Source organism: Trachurus japonicus, chromosome 11, assembly GCF_045865225.1.
Source record: "Trachurus japonicus isolate A0001 chromosome 11, Traja_1.0".
NCBI classification, from domain to species: Eukaryota; Metazoa; Chordata; class Actinopteri; order Carangiformes; family Carangidae; genus Trachurus; species Trachurus japonicus.
Window position 1 is genome coordinate 3,774,568 of NC_140917.1, and position 22,729 is coordinate 3,797,296.

Below are 22,729 nucleotides of genomic sequence, written 5' to 3' on the forward strand. Positions count from 1 at the left end.
CCAAAGAAATCTAATACTCAAGTAAAGTACAAATCCTCTGGATATGTACTTAATAGTGCTCAAGTAAATTTACTCCGTTACTGTGTCCACCACTGCCTACAGTCATAGCAGTGGGTTCATTACTTTTAATTATCGGTGCATGCTGTTTTTAGATAGGTGGGGCAGAGACGTGAGCTGCTAAGCGAACACAATGGAGGTGAACGGTACAGGTCCCCTGTCCCTCATCAAACTCATCAAATACACCATCCAACAACTCCACAACACTCTGGTGGACAAGTTGAGACCTGCACATTCACCACGCTATGAAATAATCATGTATAATTATGTAACATTATGAAACATGAAGCAAATACTCTGAACTACTTGTTGCAGCTTTTGAAATCCCTCCGCCCAGCAGCCGTGTCTGGAATGTAGTTCTGGCTGCATTTACCTCTAAAACAACTCTGTCTCGTAAAGTTACATTATTATCTCATAGCGTGGTGAATGTGCAGAACTTGTCCACCAGAGCGTTTTGGAGTTATTGGATAAGATATAAGAAGTGTTGTGTATCCAGTGATGGAGGAACATCAGAGAACTGTTTACCTGTAAATAAAATTAAAGATCCAGTCCGGGCTGGAACTCAGAACCACGTCAAGAGTCTAATCTGATCTGAGAGAGTCTGAATTCATAAGTGGAGAACTTCTGTGAAGAACTGATACCTGAGAGAGGTGGAGTTAGTTCAAGACGGGGGCGGGACTAGATAAGCTTTTGCTTCTCCCGCTTTTCCCTTTCGGCCATGTATTGTATTATTTGATGATGAAGTGTGATGATGATGATTTAAATTGACATGCCCGAAATAAACAAATTGATTGATTGATTGATTGATTGAAGACACCGTGACGACATAAACACAGCTTTTATTAAACTTTTGCAGAATGTGCTTCAGTTATTACTTGAAGGAAATAAATTTATAATAAATATGAACATTCATTCCAGATTAGTTTTGAGGAACTTGTACTGAAACTACTCCACAACATTTATTGTTGTGTAGATGGAGGAGACGTTGAAGACGAAGCTGAATATGAATCCAAGTCAAGACAACATTTAATTATGTTGATGAAAAACAGGAACGACTGTACATTCAGCTTTTGTGATGAACTGACACGTTGATACATCTTAGATCGTTTAATATGAACAGATACAAACTTTTCACACATGTAATTAAACAAGAAAAACTTTTCAACTTTTCATATTTGACATTTTACTATCTGGATAAAAACATAAAGATTGATCAATGATCAACTGATCAAATGTTCAGCAATTCATCATTTTTTAAAACTTCACTCCACATAAAGTCATAATAACAAACATAATGTGAAATGAATTATTAAGATAAGAAAGAGTGAAAATCTTTTACAAATGAAAAGTAGTAAAAAAGGAAAAGTGTAATAATGAGGCAGCAGGAGGACAGGTGCAGTTTAACAGGTTCAATTCACTGACTTTTCCCTTTAAGAAATAAACAACATTATAAATATGATCATCCTCTTTAACTCTAACTGCTCTGCTCCACTGTCACTGACACCTTCACTGGCAACAGCTTCAATGGGACGTTTCTAGCAGTGGCAATGAATGGAAACATCTTCTGAGTGAAAGTGTGTGTGAAGGTGTGTATGTGTGTGTTAGTATCAGGATCAGAGAACGACAGTTTTCCTCTGTTGAAGTCCAGATTCACTCTGATCCTCTGGAGCTTCTTCTGCTCTGGGAGATCAGTGTCTGGAGCTGATGGTGAACCTGCTTTGTATTTACCTTTACTGAACCCTATTCCCCATAACCCAGACAGTATCTTGTCTCCCTTCCTCTGCACAGACTCTGTTAACACACCCAGAGACCACCCTGTATTGTCTCCAACCTCGACATCCCAGCTGTGAGTCCCTGAGTTAAAACCCTCAGAGCCCAGGACAGAGCAGATATAATCAAACCTCTCTGGATTGTCAGGAAGCTGCTGTTTGTCTCCTCCTAGTCTCACTCTGGTCAGATCTTCAGACAGGATGAGTACTGGATGAGCAGTGTTTGGGTCCAGAACCACAGGACTGTAGGAGACCATGTCCTTCATCTTGTTCCAGATGTTGAAGGTCAGGTTGCCCAGGTGTTTGGCCTGGTCTATCAGAGCTCCTGAGTCCAGCTGTGGATCCTCCAGCAGGGGGCGCTGCTGGACTCTTTCCACTGCAGCCTTGTAGTTGAGCAGGAATGAGACGTCTTCAGCTCTCAGCTCGTCCTCTGTGGCTCTGACTGTGTGTGAAAGAACTGCTATCTCTCTGCTCAGAGCCTCCATCTTCTCCTTCATCCTCTGACTCTTCTGCTCCTCTTCCTCCCTCAGTGCAGCCATCCTGGCCTCCTCTTACTCTTCTAGAAACTGGTGAAGCTTCTTAAACTGATCCTTAATCTGCCTCTCTGTGTGTCGGGCCTGGACCTTAATGTGTTCTGCTGTTAGACCAAACTTCACTTGAACTTCTTCAAAACCCTTTAACTTCTTCTTTAAAGGCTCCAGAGTTTCCTCAAGTTCCTTCTTGAGTTTCAAAGCAGCTTCATTAATGGGTCTGATTCTGTGGTTGGTGTGTGTTTCTGAATCTCTGCAGATGTGACACACTGGCTGCTGATGGTCCAGACAGAAGAGTTTGAGTTTCTCAGAGTGCAGACTGCAGAGAGCCTCTGCAGATCTCTGCTCCCTCTCTAGTAAGAAGCTCTCACACAGGTTCTTCAACACCAGGTTACAGGGTGGTTTCTTTCTTGAACATCTTGTCTTACAAACTGGACACAGTGGATCTTGTTTCACTCTCCACCAGCTCTGCAGACAGTCTTTACAGAAGCTGTGGCTGCAGGACAGAACAACAGGATCTCTGAAGACCTCCTTACAGACCGGACAGCAGAGATCCTCCTCTGATCTGGAAGCCATTTAGTCTGTGAGCGAAGCTGAAAACACAGCAGCCAGAAAATGGAGTCAGTCATGGCTCCCCTCCCTCCTCTACTGACTAGACTTTAGTTTACTGTGACTCTGAGTCTAGGTTTTAGTCAAACTTACTGTAACTCACCTTCAGTGTGTGGAGTGTCACCAGGTTGAAGCAGCAGTGTTGTAGCTGGACTCACTCTCAGGAAGTTGTTAGTTTGGTCCGAAGCTGAATCTGATCGTCTCTTCTTCAGTCTGCTTCTCCGGGAACTGTATCTTTGTCTCTGGTGAGTTATGTGAGGGGGCGGAGCTCTGAAAAATGACTGAAGGTCAAACAGCTCAGTCCTGATGAGATAAATAAAAAAAGGAAGGGTGGTATAAAAATGCCATGGTTCTCTACCGTAGTACACATTTCCTTGTCATGCTGTGTCTTGTCTGTGTGTGGGAGTGAAATCATATAAACTCATGTATGGGAGTTAAGACATAAACTCATGCTCTGAAAGCTTTGAAACTTGACATAATTATGGTCAAGAAGTTTCTGTACCTGTTTGAAAAACCTGGGTGTGAAAATCTTGGTGTATGTAATATTTAATGCTAAAGAGGTACACTTTTTTGAAATCCCTCCGCTCAGCAGCCGTGTCTGGAATGTAGTTCTGGCTGCATTTACCTCTAAAACAACTCTGTCTCGTAAAGTTACATTATTATCTCATAGCGTGGTGAATGTGCAGAACTTGTCCACCAGAGCGTTTTGGAGTTGTTGGATAAGATATAAGAAGTGTTGTGTATCCAGTGATGGAGGAACATCAGAGAACTGTTTACCTGTAAATAAAATTAAAGATCCAGTCTGGGCTGGAACTCAGAACCACATCAAGAGTCTAATCTGACCTGAGAGAGTCTTAATTCATTAGTGGAGAACTTCTGTGAAGAACTGATACCTGAGAGAGGTGGAGTTAGTTCAAGACACCGTGACGACATAAACACAGCTTTTATTAAACTTTTGCAGAATGTGCTTCAGTTATTACTTGAAGGAAATAAATTTATACTATATATGAACATTCATTCCAGATTAGTTTTGAGGAACTTGTACTGAAACTACTCCACAACATTTATTGTTGTGTAGATGGAGGAGACGTTAAAGACGAAGCTGAATATGAATCCAAGTCAAGACAACATTTTATTATGTTGATGAAAAATAGGAACGAATGTACATTCAGCTTTTGTGATGAACTGACACGTTGATACATTTTAGATTATTTAATATGAACGGATACAAACTTTTCACATATGTAATTAAACAAGAAACACTTTTCAACTTTTCATATTTGACATTTTATCATCTGAAGAAAAACTGAACATAAAGATTGATCAATGATCATCTGATCAAATGTTCAGTAATTTATCATTTTTTAACTCATCACTTCACACAAAGTCATAATAACAAACGTAATGTGAAATGACTCAAAAGATTAAAAAAAAAAGTGAAAATATTTTACACGTGAAAAGTAGTTTAAAAAAAAGGAGATGTGTAATAATGAGACAGCAGGAGGACAGGTGCAGTTTAACAGGTTCAAATCACTGACTTTTCCCTTTAAGAAATAAATGATCATCCTCTTTAACTCTAACTGTTCTGCTCCACTGTCACTGACACCTTCACTGGTAACAGCTTCAATGGGACGTTTCTAACAGTGGCAATGAATGGAAACATCTTCTGAGTTAAAGTGTGTGTGAAGGTGTGTATGTGTGTGTTAGTAGCAGGATCAGAGAACGACAGTTTTCCTCTGTTGAAGTCCAGATTCACTCTGATCCTCTGGAGCTTCTTCTGCTCTGAGAGATCAATGACTGGAGCTGATGGTGAATATGCTTTGTATTTACCTTCACAGAACCGTAACATCCATAATCCAGACAGTATCTTGTTTCCCTTCCTCTGCACAGACTCTGGTAACACACCCAGTGTCCACCGTGTACTGTCTCCAACCTCGACATCCCAGCTGTGAGTCCCTGAGTTAAAACCCTCAGAGCCCAGGACAGAGTAGAGATAATCAAACCTCTCTGGATTGTCAGGAAGCTGCTGTTTGTCTCCTCGTCTCACACTGGTCAGATCTCCGGACAGGATGAGTTCTGGATGAGCAGTGTTTGGGTCCAGAACCACAGGAATGTAGGAGACTATGTCCTTCATCTTGTTCCAGATGTTGAAGGTCAGGTTGCCCAGGTGTTTGGCCTGGTCTATCAGAGCTCCTGAGTCCAGCTGTGGATCCTCCAGCAGGGGGTGCTGCTGGACTCTTTCCACTGCAGCCTTGTAGTTGAGCAGGAATGAGACGTCTTCAGCTCTCAGCTCGTCCTCTGTGGCTCTGACTGTGTGTGAAAGAGCTGCTATCTCTCTGCTCAGAGCCTCCATCTTCTCCTTAATCCTCTGACTCTTCTGCTCCTCTTCCTCCCTCAGTGCAGCCATCCTGGCCTCCTCTTCCTCTACTAGAAACTTGTGAAGCTTCTTAAACTGTTCCTTAATCTGCCTCTCTGTGTGTCGGGCCTGGACCTTAATGTGTTCTGCTGTTTGATCAAACTTCACCCGAACTTCTTCAAAACCCGTTAACTTCTTCTTTAAGGGCTCCAGAGTTTCCTCAAGTTCCTTCTTGAGTTTCAAAGCAGCTTCATTGATGGGTCTGATTCTGTGGTTGGTGTGTATTTCTGAATCTCTGCAGATGTGACACACTGGCTGCTGATGGTCCAGACAGAAGAGTTTGAGTTTCTCAGAGTGCAGACTGCAGAGAGCCACTGAAGATCTCTGCTCTCTCTCTAGTAAGAAGCTCTCACACAGGTTCTTCAACGCCAGGTTAATAGGTGGTTCTAACCTTGACCATCTTCTCTTACAAACTGGACACAATTTATCTTGTTTCTCCTTCCACCAGCTCTTCAGACAGTCTTTACAGAAGCTGTGGCTGCAGGACAGAAGAACAGGATCTCTGAAGACCTCCGTACAGACCGGACAGCAGAGATCCTCCTCTAATCTGGAAGCCATTTAGTCTGTGAGTGAAGCTGAAAACACAGCAGACAGGAAGTAGAGTCAGTCATGGCCCTCCCTCCTCTACTGACTAGACTGAAGTTTACTGTGACTCTGAGTCCAGGTTTTAGTCAAACTCACCTTCAGGAGTGTCAGCAGGTTGAAGCAGCAGTGTTGTAGCTGGACTCACTCACAGGAAGTTGTTAGTTTGGTCCTAAGCTGAATCTGATCGTCTCTTCTTCAGTCTGCTTCTCTGTGACTGACAAAATCCAATAAAGTTGTTCCTGTGACTTTGTCCTCAGCGTTAATAACTAACTTGGTATCTCTATCCTCTACCTATATCACAGGTGAGTCAGGTGAAGGGGCAGAGCTTTGAAAAATGACTGAAGGTCAAACAGCTCAGTCCAGATGAGATAAATAAAAAAAGAAAGGGTGGTATAAAATCGCCACGGTTATCTACCGTACACATTTCCTTGTCATGCCGTGTCTTGTCTGTGTGTGGGAGTCAAGTCATATAAACTCATGTAGATCAATAACAAGCTCTGACAGCTTTGAAACTTGACATAATTGTAGTCAAGAAGTTTCTGTACCTGTTAGAAAAACCTGGGTGTGAATATCTTGGTGTGTGTAATATTTAATGCTAAAGAGATGTACACTTTTTAAAGTTATTTATATTTTTACTTATTATTTTCATGTATTCTATGTGTGGAAGGGAGCAACTGTTTAAAAAACCAAGATAAACAATATTTGTGGGGAAAATACAGCAAAACCTCAGACTCCAGGTGCTCCTTTGATTTTATAGCTCACATCCATATTTTGGGGGAATAAATTACACGTAATAATTGTGTGAAAGCAAAAGCCTTTTCTTCTCAGGCAATAACTGTGCCATCAAACTCTATCGTTGTGTCTCTAATCTGTTCTAATCTGTTCTGTCTTTCATATCAGCATTAAAGGGACAGTATGGGACTTTATTGGCTTTTTATTGACAAAAATCAAATATCGCTTTCATAAATACGTATTTCACTGAAGTGGAATCGCGCCCGCATACAAACGAGCGCTTTCTCGTACCTTAGAATGAGATGTTACAAGTCGTTACAAACATACAGGGGGGGGTTCACCGAACCTTCTCTGCCATGTTGAATCGCCATGTTTTACGTTCAGTGTCACCGTGGCCGTCAGTAACCACAAACTCGGGCCGCCGGAGCTTCTCGGCTCGGGGAGAAAGTTTTCCAGACAGCGCCTGTTAAAACTGTCACCACCGTGTAGCTAGTGTGAGGAAGGACGGAGGCACTGGTGTTGCCTTCAGGTGCAGTCAGACACCTGAATGACGCCGTGAGTGACGCCGTCGGCAAACCGACTGGATGTTATTTTACTCGACGAGAGAAAGCCGGTAAAACGTGGGTCAGGTAAACAATACGACATTGCCATGACAACATATTGTCACGCCTGTATTGTTTTGCCTCGTGCTGGCGGACCGTTTGTTTACATAGAGGCTTGTTTATCCTGATACATGCAGCGTGTGTTGTTTTTCTGACTTCTGCCCGAGTTTACGTAAACGCAACAGCAAGAATACGTGCCGACATGCAACCGCACCACTAGATGGGGGTAAATATCACATAATGTCCCTTTAATATTTTTGTCAGGTGACAGACAGTAGAAAGGTTGGAGGAGATGGAGAAGAAGAGGCTAGAGGAGAGGCTGGAAATTCACAGGTGAGGTTAAATAATGATGGATATGTTAGTTGTGATGATGCACAGTTACACTACAGCCAGTAAAGATGAGAACTCTTCTAAGTTGCCTCCTTGTCTTTCATTAGTTGCTTTAACTTATAACATTACAGAATACATTAAATCCTTATATTCTCTTTAGCTATTCAGATATGCATTATAAACATGTCAATTACTGATTTTTTTCCCCTTCTGATTTCAATTATTTGCTTGTTTGGCAGCTCTACATAGCATGAAATAATGATTGCAAATGCAAAAAAAACCCATCAACTTTCAGGAGTGCTGCCTCCCCACCATTATCAAAATCAAACCTACTCCCTTGGTATAAAGACTTTAAATCATCTTTTATATTAGCCCTCTGTTGCATGAAATATATTACTTCAACATGATAAAAAAGGTTTTGCATGTTTTTAACTTAAAATGTCTTAAATAACACACATTTAAAAAAAAAAATTGTCGTCGTCGTTGGTAATTTGTTGCCATATGGAAACAATATGCAATCGTGGAAAGTACCATACAATCAATATTTTCTATTAAAAAACAAAAAACAAATTTGACTAAAAACAAGACTAAACAAATCCATCTTATAGGCCTACTTTGTATAATAATAACCTTTAACCTGTAATAAAACTTGGAGACATTATTTGTGTTTCCCATTGAAGTATAAGCATTGTAACGGATGTGCACTCACTCACCCATAAAGGACGTGCTAACCAACTTGCCAAGCGGTTGTCAACCTCTTGGCAAAGCGATTAGGCGACGATGAACCCCATAGGACAGGCCGTGAGAAACACAACGCAGAGGGCCAGATATGAACATGGGCTACACATTCAGTATTATTCATTTTATTTCATTCAGTTGTTTTATTCTCCATTTTATTTATATTTATATATAGTTTTAGTTTTTGTCTCCTCACAACTAACTTACACAGACATACTCCTACATGCATTCACACAAACATGCACACGCCCCTGAGGATGAACGATCTACCTCCTCTCTGCTTCCTCTGGTTCTCTATCTGTCTGGCTACTACTCTGAAGTGCCCCTGCTCTCATCCAGGTTCACATCAACACTGTTGTCCTCCTCACTGTCCACAAACTCATCCTCACTCTGCCCCTACTTCTCTTTCCCTCTTCTATAGAAGTAGCTGGGTTGCATCTTTTATGAAGGAAATGGGATGATATGTTAGAGTTAAAGAGACACGATGCCTTCAAAGCTGTGGGACAGAAATACTTCAGACTGCAAAGTGTTCTTTTTTACATCTTTAGAATGTGTAGAGTGTGGTTGTGTATGGTGATGGGAGAATTTGCCAAAAATGTTGAACTATCCCTTTAAAGACTGAGAGCAAAACATTTCCCCTATAAAAGTTGAATTATATTTGCAAATTAATGATTTCGAATAACTTTCCAGCTCCGTTGTTTGTATATTTAACTCGTAATCAACCTGGTCCATGTCCAAGTCAACATACAAGGCATAAAGTGTAAAAAAAAAAAAAAAAAAAAAAAAAATACTATATAATATTGTACATATCATAAATATGAATAAACAGAGTGAGATATATAGTGGCCATTTAAAATGTGGAGAAACATTATGTAAATACTGTTGTTGTTTTCTTCTGTTCTAGTCAATGAATTTCTAAGACACACACACACACACACTCATTTCTGGAACCTCTGTGGTGAACACACTTAAAATAGCCGACTCGGCCCTGCGCCCCACAAGACGCGGAGTGGATCATCCATTGTTCGGTTCAATAAATTAGCGTTTTTTAACTTGTTTCTATGGTTTTTCACTGTAACTGCTGTTTGTTTGTTTTTTACTGTTTTATTCCTTGATTAAATCTCCTCATAGTGTAATGTGACATTCACGTGACTCAGAGTTTGCAGGATGTGCTGATGATTATGCGTCTTTTTCTTTTCCCCTCCCGGTTTCTTTCTATAAACAACCTGAACATACCTCAGATTTTCACCTCAAATCTTTTATAATGTTTTATTTCATTTTATTTATTTATTTTAATGCATTTTAAAGTGTCTGGTTAAACCGAGCTCTAGTTGGTCACAACCACACACACCGACAACCAGCAGGTGACCTCCCAGATCCAATCCGGGTTTTCCCTCAGACCACATGACAGAAGAAATGTCCGTGTGCTGCCGCTGCTGCCGCTGCTCGTATTTCTCTGTTTTGCATCTAATCGGTGTTTTTACATTGAGTCTGGGGAATAGAAGCGGCTTCTACTCTGCTTCTACTTCATAATAAATGAACGTTGTGGCGGATTTCGAGTGGAAAAACTCGCGGTTAGAGCTGGTGAAGCAGCTTTTAGGCTGCTGCTGTGTGTCCGTCAGGCTCAGAGTCCAGATCGATACACCAGGGGCGATTTAAAGGGATAGTTCAACATTTTGTCAAATAGGCCTATTGCCATAGTCCCTATAGTCAGAGATGGACAGAGTACTTCAGGGCCGGCCCTAGGATTTTGGTGACCCCTAAACAATATTTTTGTTTGTGGCCCTGCACTCTAAGCGCAAACACCAAATCACTGCTTAAAACTGAATACAGACATGTTTATGCCCTCTGAGGTTTGAGGCCATTTTCTCGACTTTTACATATTTTCTTAAATTTATCTTTTTAAGATACTTGCAGATTTAACAATACTCAAGTGTTTTATGTCTTTTTGAAAAATGTCCAATCCCTTGTGAAAACACACCTTCAGTCATGAGAATGAACTGTTTTGGTGCTTGAAATAGGATATGAATACAGTAGGCAAATAGATAAGTGTAGAAAACAAGTCTAAAATGAAATTTTATAAGATTGCTTTTTGAGCACAAATGTTGTCATTCTGCCGTTCTATTTTCACCAAATGTCTCAAATGAAAACTCATAGCGTGCGTGCAGACCTCAGGATGTTTAAATGACTTGAATGAACCCCGGTACCTTTCTGATCATGTGGCCCCCCCACCTAACGGCTGTGGCCCTAAACAACCGCATAGAGTGTTTATGATTCAAGATTCAAGATTCAAGATTCAAGATTATTTATTTGTCACGTGCAAAGTCAAAGTGTACACTTACAACAAGCAGTGAAATGAAGTCCTGACTACACCCCCCAGACTGTCCTGTCACCCCAAATACAGTACATGCACAGTCTGTACGGAGCGATCAGGTAGGCGTCTAGGCTGAACCGCGCCATCTTGCCAGCGGCCGGCCCCGACTACCCCAGTACTTGAGTAAGAGTAAAAAATACTACTGGTCAAAATTTACTCCGTTACAAGTAAAAGTAGCTCAGTCGACATGTTACTCGAGTAAGAGTAAAAAAAAGTACTTGCTTTTAAAGGTACTTAAGTTACGTATCCAAAAGTACATGCTTTTAAATTTACTTTAAGTAAGAGTAAGAGTAAATTTATTATTTTTCACATCAATGAATTTCTACAATTTTTTCTAAATGAATTTAAGGACCTTTTAACTCATGTTTCAGAGAACTTTGGCGGTATCCTTATGGGGAGGGATGACGTATTTCCGCTTTTACGTAGATCCCAGTGGAGAGTGTACACTGTGATAGGTTTCCTTCTTTGACAAAGTACTTTTCAGCCTTCCTAGAAATTACCTTGAGTAAAAGTAAAAGTATTTGTCTTGTAAAAAGTAATAAGTACCAAAGAAATCTAATACTCAAGTAAAGTACAAATCCTCTGGATATGTACTTAAGTACAGTACTCAAGTAAATTTACTCCGTTACTGTGTCCACCACTGCCTATAGTCATAGCAGTGGGGTCATTACTTTTAATTATCGGTGCATGTTGTTTTGAGATCGGCGGGGCAGAGACGTGAGCTGCTCAGCGAACACAATGGAGGTGAACGGTACAGGTCCCCTGTCCCTCATCAAACTCATCAAATACACCATCCAACAATTCCACAACGCTCTGGTGGACAAGTTGTGACCTGCACATTCACCACGCTATGAAATAATCATGTATAATTATGTAACATCCACCGATAAATTCTATGAACACTGGCAACCTCTTATATCACATTTTGAGAATATGAATTGTACATCATTAGACTAAGATACGTATTTTTCTAACTGCTTTATATATGTGCTCATGCTGATAATGTGATTTTGGATAAAAGATTTATAATTCTTTTCTTCATTTTTTTTTTTTTTTTTACTATTATATATACATTGTTACTATTATGATTGCTATTATTATTATTTTATTTCTTATTGTTTATTTACTTTTCTTTTTTAATTATTTATCTCTTTGTTTGTTTTGTAAATTTGTTTGGTAGTTTCGTTTGTGGGGGAGATATCGGGTGGGATGGGAGGGGGGGGGGGGACCCACTTATGTATTGTTGATTTGTAAGGTGAATTCTCTGAACCAAAGTGGTATAAATAAATATTAAAAAAATAATAATAATAATAATTATGTAACATTATGAAACATGAAGCAAATACTCTGAACTTGCAGCTTTTGAAATCCCTCCGCTCAGCAGCCGTGTCTGGAATGTAGTTCAGACTTCAGACTTCAGACTTCAGACACTTTATTGTCATTTCACACAAATGTACAAGATACATCGGCTGAAACGAAATATCGTTTCTCACCAGCTCCTACTAGCCGTGCTTTATTAAAAGAAAAATAATAATAAATAATTTAAAAACGTGTTAAAATCATGAAAGAAAGCAAAACAGACAAGAATAAAAACCATGGCAAGTTCTGGCTGCATTTCCCTCTAAAACAACTCTGTCTCATAATGTTACATGATTATTTCATAGCGTGGTGAATGTGCAGGTTACAACTTGTCTACCAGAGCGTTGTGGAGTTGTTGGATAAGATATAAGAAGTGTTGTGTATTCAGTGATGGAGGAACATCAGAGAACTGTTTACCTGTAAATAAAATTAAAGATCCAGTCTGGGCTGGAACTCAGAACCACATCAAGAGTCTAATCTGATCTGAGAGAGTCTTAATTCATAAGTGGAGAACTTCTGTGAAGAACTGATACCTGAGAGAGGTGGAGTTAGTTCAAGACACCATGACGACATAAACACAGCTTTTATTAAACTTTTGCAGAATGTGCTTCAGTTATTAGTTGAAGGAAATAAATGTATACTAAATATGAACATTCATTCCAGATTAGTTTTGAGGAACTTGTACTGAAACTACTTAACAGTATTTATTATAATTCCAAGTCAAGACAACATTTTTTAATGTTGATGAAAAATAGGAATGAACGTACATTCAGCTTGAAGCATGATTGATACATTTTAGATCATTTCATATGAACAGTTACAAACTTTTCACATATGTAATTAAACAAGAAACACGTTTCAACTTTTCATATTTGACATTTTATCATCTGGAGAAGAATTGAAAATAAAGATTGATCAATGATCAACTGATCAAATGTTCAGTAATTTATCATTTTCTAACTCATCACTCCACATAAAGTCATAATAACAAACGACAACAATAAATCTAAAGATTAAAAAAAAAAGTGAACATATTTTACAGATTGAAAGTAGTAAAAAAGTAAAAGTGTAATAGTGAGACAGCAGGAGGACAGGTGCAGTTTAACAGGATCAATTCACTGACTTTTCCCTTTAAGAAATAAACAACATTATAAATATGATCATCCTCTTTAACTCTAACTGCTCTGCTCCACTGTCACTGACACCTTCACTGGTAACAGCTTCAATGGGACGTTTCTACCAGTGGCAATGAATGGAAACATCTTCTGAGTTAAAGTGTGTGTGAAGGTGTGTATGTGTGTGTTAGTATCAGGATCAGAGAACGACAGTTTTCCTCTGTTGAAGTCCAGATTCACTCTGATCCTCTGGAGCTTCTTCTGCTCTGGGAGATCAGTGTCTGGAGCTGATGGTGAACCTGCTTTGTATTTACCTTTACTGAACCCTATTCCCCATAACCCAGACAGTATCTTGTCTCCCTTCCTCTGCACAGACTCTGTTAACACACCCAGAGACCACCCTGTATTGTCTCCAACCTCGACATCCCAGCTGTGAGTCCCTGAGTTAAAACCCTCAGAGCCCAGGACAGAGCAGATATAATCAAACCTCTCTGGATTGTCAGGAAGCTGCTGTTTGTCTCCTCCTAGTCTCACTCTGGTCAGATCTTCAGACAGGATGAGTACTGGATGAGCAGTGTTTGGGTCCAGAACCACAGGACTGTAGGAGACCATGTCCTTCATCTTGTTCCAGATGTTGAAGGTCAGGTTGCCCAGGTGTTTGGCCTGGTCTATCAGAGCTCCTGAGTCCAGCTGTGGATCCTCCAGCAGGGGGCGCTGCTGGACTCTTTCCACTGCAGCCTTGTAGTTGAGCAGGAATGAGACGTCTTCAGCTCTCAGCTCGTCCTCTGTGGCTCTGACTGTGTGTGAAAGAGCTGCTATCTCTCTGCTCAGAGCCTCCATCTTCTCCTTCATCCTCTGACTCTTCTGCTCCTCTTCCTCCCTCAGTGCAGCCATCCTGGCCTCCTCTTCCTCTTCTAGAAACTGGTGAAGCTTCTTAAACTGCTCCTTAATCTGCCTCTCTGTGTGTCGGGCCTGGACCTTAATGTGTTCTGCTGTCTGATCAAACTTCACTTGAACTTCTTCAAAACCCTTTAACTTCTTCTTTAAGGGCTCCAGAGTTTCCTCAAGTTCCTTCTTGAGGTCTGAAGCAGCTTCATCGATGGGTCTGAATCTGTGGTTGGTGTGTTTTTTTGAATCTCTGCAGATGTGACACACTGGCTGCTGATGGTCCAGACAGAAGAGTTTGAGTTTCTCAGAGTGCAGACTGCAGAGAGCCTCTGAAGATCTCTGCTCTCTCTCTAGTAAGAAGTTCTCACACAGGTTCTTCAACGCCAGGTTAATAGGTGGTTCGAACCTTGACCATCTTCTCTTACAAACTGGACACAGTCGATCTTGTTTCTGTCTCCACCAGCTCTGCAGACAGTCTTTACAGAAGCTGTGGCTGCAGGACAGAACAACAGGATCTCTGAAGATCTCCGTACAGACCGGACAGCAGAGATCCTCCTCTAATCTGGAAGCCATTTAGTCTGTGAGCGAAGCTGAAAACACAGCAGACAGGAAATGGAGTCAGTCATGGCTCCCCTCCCTCCTCTACTGACTAGACTGAAGTTTACTGTGACTCTGAGTCCAGGTTTTAGTCAAACTTAACTCACCTTCAGTGTGTGGAGTGTCAGCAGGTTGAAGCAGCAGTGTTGTAGCTGGACTCACTCAAAGGAAGTTGTTAGTTTGGTCCGAAGCTGAATCTGATCGTCTCTTCTTCAGTCTGCGTCTCTGGGACTGACAAAGTCCAATGCACTGTTTCCTGGTTTATCTGAGGTGAGTCAGGTGAGGGGGCGGAGCTTTGAAACATGACTGAAGGTCGAACAGGTTAGTCCAGATGAGATAAATAAAAAAAGAAGGGTGGTTTAAAAATGCCACGGTTCTCTACCGTACACATTTCCTTGTCATACCGTGTCGTGTGTGTGTGTGGGAGTTAAGCCATATAAACTCATGTAGATCAATAACACAAACTCTGACAGCTTTGAAACTTGACATAATTGTGGTCAAGAAGTTTCTGTACCTGTTAGAAAAACCTGGGTGTGAAGATCTTGGTGTGTGTAATATTTAATACTAAATATAAAGAGATAAATAAAGAGATACACTTTTTAAAGTTATTTTTACTTATTTCCTTTAATTCTTTGTGCGGAAGGGAGCAACCAAGATAAACAATATTTGTGGGGAAAATACAACAAAACCTCAGACTCCAGATGCTCATGTGATTTTGGGGAAATAAATTACAAGTAATAATTGTGTGAAAGCAAAAGCCTTTTCTGCTCAGGCAATAACTGTACCATCAAACTCTATTGTTATGTCTCTAATCTGTTCTAATTTATCTGTTCATATGTCTTGCATATCAGCATTGATATTTTTGTCAGGTAACAGACAGTCGAAAGGCTGGATGAGACAGAGGAGAAGAGGCTGGAAATTCACAGGTGATGTTAAACAACGATGGATATGTTAGTCATGATGATGCACAGTTACACTACAGCCAGTAAAGATGAGAACTCTTCTAAGTTGCCTCCTTGTCTTTCATTAGTTGCTTTAACTTATAACATTACAGAATACATTAAATCCTTATATTCTCTTTAGCTATTTAGATATGCATTATAAACATGTCAATTACTGATTTTTTTTCTCCTTCTGATTACGATTGTTTGCTTGTTTGGTTGATCAGCTCTACATAATGTGAAATCATGATTGCAAATGCAAATGCAAATGCAAAAAAAACCCCCAAAAAACCCATCAACTTTCAGTAGTGCTGCCTTGGAGCACTTTTGTGTCCCCACCAATATCAAAATCAAACCTACTCCCTTGGTATAAAGACTAAATTATCTTTTATATCAGCCCTCTATTGCATTGAATATATTACTTCAACATGATAAAAAAGGTTTTGCATGTTTTTAACTCAAAATGTCTTAAATAACAAACATTTTTTTTTAATATCGTCGTCGTCGTTGGTAAATTGTTGCCATATGGAAACAATATGCAATTGTGGAAAGTACCATACAATCAATATTTTCTATTAAAAAACAAAAAACAAATTTGACTAAAAACAAGACTAAACAAATCCATCTATAGGCCTACTTTGTATAATAATAACCTGTAACCTGTAATAAAACTCGGAAACATCATTTGTGTTTCCCACTGAAGTGTAACCATTTGTAACAGATGTGCACTCACTCACCCATAAAGGACGTGCTAACCAACTTGCCAAGCGGTTGTCAAACTCTTGGCAAAGCGATTAGGCGACGATGAACCCCACCTAGGACAGGCCGTGAGAAACACAACGCAGAGGGCCAGATATGAACATTGGCTACACATTCAGTATTATTCATTTTATTTCATTCAGTTGTTTTATTTTCCATTTTATTTATATTTATGTATAGTTTTAGTTTTTGTCTCCTCACAACTAACTTACACAGACATACTCCTACACGCATTCACACAAACATGCACTCGCCCCTGAGACCTCTAAAACAACTCTGTCTCGTAAAGTTATATTATTATATCATAGCGTGGTGAATGTGCAGAACTTGTCCACCAGAGCGTTTTGGAGTTGTTGGATAAGATATAAGAAGTGTTGTGTATCCAGTGATGGAGGAACATCAGAGAACTGTTTACCTGTAAATTAAATTAAAGATCCAGTCTGGGCTGGAACTCAGAACTACGTCAAGAGTTTAATCTGATCTGAGAGAGTCTCAATTAATAAGTGGACAACTTCTGTGAAGAAATGATACCTGAGAGAGGTGGAGTTAGTTCAAGACACCGTGACGACAGAAACACAGCTTTTATTAAACTTTTGCAGAATGTGCTTCAGTTACTACTTGAAGGAAATACATTTATACTAAATATGAACATTCATTCCAGATTAGTTTTGAGGAACTTGTACTGAAACTACTCCACAACATTTATTGTTGTGTAGATGGAGGAGACGTTAAAGACGAAGCTGAATATGAATCCAAGTCAAGACAACATTTTATTATGTTGATGAAAAACAGGAACGACTGTACATTCAGCTTTTGTGATGAACTGACACGTTGATACGTTTTAGATCGTTTAATATGAACAGATACAAACTTTTCACACATGTAATTAAACAAGAAAAACTTTTCAACTTTTCATATTTGACATTTTGGATAAAAACATAAAGATTGATCAATGATCAACTGATCAAATGTTCAGGAATTCATCATTTTTTAAAACTTCACTCCACATAAAGTCATAATAACAAACATAATGTGAAATGAATTATAAAGATAAGAAAGAGTGAAAATCTTTTACAAATGAAAAGTAGTAAAAAAGGAAAAGTGTAATAATGAGACAACAGGAGGACAGGTACAGTTTAACAGGTTCAATTCACTGACTTTTCCCTTTAAGAAATAAACAACATTATAAATATGATCATCCTCTTTAACTCTAACTGCTCTGCTCCACTGTCACTGACACCTTCACTGGCAACAACTTCACTGGGACGTTTCTACCAGTGGCAATGAATGGAAACATCTTCTGAGTTAAAGTGTGTGTGAAGGTGTGTAAGTGTGTGTTAGTATCAGGATCAGAGAACGACAGTTTTCCTCTGTTCAAGTCCAGATTCACTCTGATCCTCTGGAACTTCTTCTGCACTGGGAGGTCAATGACTGGAGTTGATGGTGAACGTGCTCCGTATTTACCTCCAATGAACCATAACTCCCATAATCCAGACCTTATCTCCTCTCCCTTCCTCTGCCCAGACTCTGGTAACACACCCAGTGCCCATGCTGTACTGTCTCCAACCTTGACATCCCAGCTGTGAGTCCCTGAGTTAAAACCCTCAGAGCCCAGGACAGAGCAGTAATAATCAAACCTCTCTGGATTGTCAGGAAGCTGCTGTTTGTCTCCTCCTAGGAGTCCTGGGTGAGCAGTGTTTGGGTCCAGAACCACAGGACTGTAGGAGACCATGTCCTTCATCTTGTTCCAGATGTTGAAGGTCAGGTTGCCCAGGTGTTTGGCCTGGTCTATCAGAGCTCCTGAGTCCAGCTGTGGATCCTCCAGCAGGGGGCGCTGCTGGACTCTTTCCACTGCAGCCTTGTAGTTGAGCAGGAATGAGACGTCTTCAGCTCTCAGCTCGTCCTCTGTGGCTCTGACTGTGTGTGAAAGAGCTGCTATCTCTCTGCTCAGAGCCTCCATCTTCTCCTTCATCCTCTCACTCTTCTGCTCCTCTTCCTCCCTCAGTGCAGCCATCCTGGCCTCCTCTTCCTCTTCTAGAAACTGGTGAAGCTTCTTAAACTGCTCCTTAATCTGCCTCTCTGTGTGTCGGGCCTGGACCTTAATGTGTTCTGCTGTTTGACCAAACTTCACTTGAACTTCTTCAAAACCCTTTAACTTCTTCTTTAAGGGCTCCAGAGTTTCCTCAAGTTCCTTCTTGAGTTTCAAAGCAGCTTCATTGATGGGTCTGAATCTGTGGTTGGTGTGTGTTTCTGAATCTCTGCAGACAAGACACACTGGCTGCTGATGGTCCAGACAGAAGAGTTTGAGTTTCTCAGAGTGCAGACTGCAGAGAGCCTCTGAAGATCTCTGCTCTCTCTCTAGTAAGAAGCTCTCACACAGGTTCTTCAACACCAGGTTACAGGGTGGTTTCTTTCTTGAACATCTTGTCTTACAAACTGGACACAGTGGATCTTGTTTCACTCTCCACCAGTTCTGCAGACAGTCTTTACAGAAGCTGTGGCTGCAGGACAGAACAACAGGATCTCTGAAGACCTCCGTACAGACCGGACAGCAGAGATCCTCCTCTGATCTGGAAGCCATTTAGTCTGTGAGCAAAGCTGAAAACACAGCAGCCAGAAAATGGAGTCAGTCATGGCTCCCCTCCCTCCTCCACTGACTAGACTTTAGTTTACTGTGACTCTGAGTCTAGGTTTTAGTCAAACTTACTGTAACTCACCTTCAGTGTGTGGAGTGTCACCAGGTTGAAGCAGCAGTGTTGTAGCTGGACTCACTCACAGGAAGTTGTTAGTTTGGTCCGAAGCTGAATCTGATCGTCTCTTCTTCAGTCTGCTTCTCCGGGAACTGTATCTTTGTCTCTGGTGAGTTATGTGAGGGGGCGGAGCTTTGAAAAATGACTGAAGGTCAAACAGCTCAGTCCAGATGAGATAAATAAAAAAAGGAAGGGTGGTATAAAAATGCCATGGTTCTCTACCGTCCACATTTCCTTGTCATGCTGTGTCTTGTCTGTGTGTGGGAGTGAAGTCTTATAAACTCATGTATGGGAGTTAAGACATAAACTCATGCTCTGACAGCTTTGAAACTTGACATAATTGTGGTCAAGAAGTTTCTATACCTGGGTGTGAAGATCTTGGTGTGTGTAATATTTAATGCTAAAGAGATACACTTTTTAAAGTAATTTATATTTTTACTTATTATTTTCATTTATTCTATGTGTGGAAGGGAGCAACTGTTTAAAAAACCAAGATAAACAATATTTGTGGGGAAAGTACAACAAAACCTCAGATTCCAGATGCTCTTGTGATTTTATACATCCATATTTTGGGGGAATAAATTACACGTAATAATTGTGTGAAAGCAAAAGCCTTTTCTTCTCAGGCTATAACTGTACCATCAAACTCTATTGTTGTGTCTCTAATCTATATATAAACATGTCAATTACTGATTTTTTTTCCTTCTGATTACGATTGTTTGCTTGTTTGGTTGATCAGCTCTACATAACGTGAAATCATGATAGCAAATGCAAATGCAAAAAAAAAAACCAAAAACCCCCATCAACTTTCAGGAGTGCTGCCTTGGAGCACTTTTGTGTCCCCACCAATATCAAAATCAAACCTACTCCCTTGGTATAAAGACTAAATTATCTTTTATATCAGCCCTCTATTGCATTGAATATATTACTTCAACATGATAAAAAAGGTTTTGCATGTTTTTAACTCAAAATGTCTTAAATAACAAACATTTTCTTAAAATATCGTCGTCGTCGTTGGTAAATTGTTGCCATATGGAAACAATATGCAATTGTGGAAAGTACCATACAATCAATATTTTCTATTAAAAAAAAACAAACTAATTTGATTAAAAACAAGACTAAACAAATCCATCTTATAGGCCTACTTTGTATAATAATAACCTGTAACAAAACTGAAGTATAAGCATTGTAACGGATGTGCACTCACTCACCCATAAAGGACGTGCTAACCAACTTGCCAAGCGGTTGTCAACCTCTTGGCAAAGCGATTAGGCGACGATGAACCCCATAGGACAGGCCGCGAGAAACACAACGCAGAGGGCCAGATATGAACATCGGCTACACATTCAGTATTATTCATTTTATTTCATTCAGTTGTTTTATTTTCCATTTTATTTACATTTATATATAGTTTTAGTTTTTGTCTCCTTACACAGACATACTCCTACACGCATTCACACAAACATGCACACGCCCCTGAGGATGAGCGATCTACCTCCTCTCTGCTTCCTCTGGTTCTCTATCTGTGCCTGGCTACTACTCTGAACTGCCCCTGCTCTCATCCAGCTTCACATCGACACTTTTGTCCTCCTCACTGTCCACAAACTCATCCTCACTCTGCCCCTACTTCTCTTTCCCTCTTCTATAGAAGTAGCTGGGTTGCATCTTTTATGAAGGAAATGGGATGATATGTTAGAGTTAAAGAGACACGATGCCTTCAAAGCTGTGGGACAGAAATACTTCAGACTGCAAAGTGTTCTTTTTTACATCTTTAGAATGTGTATTGGTTGTGTAAAGCGGCGTTCACACCGGACGCGATAGACGCGAATATAATCGCGCCAGACGTTTCCATCGCGCCGCTTGGTCATTTTGGATCATTCGCGTCCATCACGTCATTTGCGCTACACGCTCCGCCCATTCATTTGAAAACTGGTGATCTCAACCTGCTCTCTTTCCACGTCGATCGTGGCTGATATCACCACCGTTGCTGCACTGTACTACTGCTGTACAAGTCTCAGAAACACCGGAAAACCACCCGCCGTCGTGTCTGGGTTCACTGTGTGTGTGTGTGTGTGTGTGTGTGTGTGTGTGTGTGTGTTGTTGTTGTTTTTTTTGTCCACTCTGTGTAGAAGACGGCAGCGGTGCCCACACACAGCTCAAATACAATTAGCTTCTCCTTCATGTTGTTCTGAGTGTAAACAACCGTACAGAGAAGTGACGTCGTCGGCTTGAACTCGTCGCTGATTGGATGTCACGGCGCGATGCCGCCTGAAAAGTTCAATATTTTCAACTTTATTCGCGCCGCTTCAGACGCGCCGCGTCTCATCGCTCCAGACGCTCCATTCGCGCCGCCTCCGCCTGAATCGCGTGTCATCGCGCCATTTACATTGATTTTCAATGTAGAGTTGCCGCTCCATTCGCGTCTATCGCTTCCGGTGTGAACGCCCCTTAATGGTGATAGGAGAATTTGCCAAAAATGTTGAACTATCCCTTTAAAGACTGAGAGCAAAACATTTCCCCTATAAAAGTTGAATTATATTTGCAAATTAATGATTTCGAATAACTTCCCAGCTCCGTTGTTTGTATATTTAACTCGTAATCAACCTGGTCCATGTCCAAGTCAACATACAAGACATAAAATGTAAAAAATAAAATAAAAAAATAAAAATACTATATAATATTGTACATATCATAAATATGAATGAACAGAGTGAAATATATAGTGGCCATTTAAAATGTGGAGAAATATTATGTAAATACTACACATTTGTTTTCTTCTGTTCTAGTCAATGAATTTCTAAGACACACACACACACACACTCATTTCTGGAACCTCTGTGGTGAACACACTTAAAATAGCCGACTCGGCCCTGCGCCCCACAAGACGCGGAGTGGATCCTCCGTTGTTCGGTTCAATAAATGAGCGTTTTTTAACTTGTTTGTAGTTTTTCACTGTAACTGCTGTTTGTTTTTGTTTGCTTTAAAAGGTACTTAAGTATCCAAAAGTACATGCTTTTAAATTTACTTTAAAGCAGAAGTAAGCGATCCGGTCGTTTTGGCTAATGCTGCGTTCCAGGTAGGCTTTTGAAACCGTAAATTACAGCTTCAAGTCACAACTTACGACTTTGTAGCGTTCCAGGCAACCCACTCGTGTTTTTCCGACCTGTTTTACCTGTGAAAGTCACTATAACGGCCACTCGTAACTTCTGACCGGTGAACTCGTACCAGATCGAACTGGTACGACTTCACAGGTCGGAAAAACACGAGTTACGAGTTTCCTTGAACGCACCATAACAGTCCTCGTCCCTACGTCACCACATTCACGGCGTCCCTTGGCTGCACACACAGCCCTTCATGCCGTTCTCTCTCCTCATTGGATAAAAACTGTAGGATACGATAAATGTTTTCTCTTCGGCTCAGAGCAGAGCAGAGGGACTGAGAGACCCGTGTTTCGGTCCAAACACTCTATAGAAGTGATTGCTGTCGGAAGATATAACTATTTAAGACTTACATTAACACAAATATATCACTTACTTCTGCTTTAAGTAAAAGTAAGAGTAAGAGTAAATTTCTTATTT

General features: G+C 40.4%; 2 protein-coding genes and 1 pseudogene across 2 annotated transcripts; all 3 read right to left on the reverse strand.

Moving 5' to 3' along the window:
• Positions 1–1,531: 1,531 nt before the first annotated feature.
• LOC146977918 (nuclear factor 7, brain-like) lies at positions 1,532–14,936 on the reverse strand (annotated as a pseudogene).
• On the reverse strand, positions 4,542–5,939 carry LOC146977919 (nuclear factor 7, brain-like). Its single transcript, XM_085790536.1, has one exon. The coding sequence runs from the start codon at positions 5,937–5,939 to the stop codon at positions 4,542–4,544; it is 1,398 nt and encodes a 465-aa protein (XP_085646662.1).
• Positions 12,893–14,677, reverse strand: LOC146977920 (nuclear factor 7, brain-like). Its single transcript, XM_085790299.1, has one exon. The coding sequence runs from the start codon at positions 14,675–14,677 to the stop codon at positions 13,277–13,279; it is 1,401 nt and encodes a 466-aa protein (XP_085646425.1). The 3' UTR covers positions 12,893–13,276.
• Positions 14,937–22,729: the final 7,793 nt, after the last annotated feature.

Coding starts and splice junctions, on each gene's coding strand:
- LOC146977919 (XM_085790536.1), bottom strand. CDS start 5,939: ATGGCTTCCAGATTAGAGGAGGATCTCTGCTGTCCGGTCTGTACGGAG.
- LOC146977920 (XM_085790299.1), bottom strand. CDS start 14,677: ATGGCTTCCAGATTAGAGGAGGATCTCTGCTGTCCGGTCTGTACGGAG.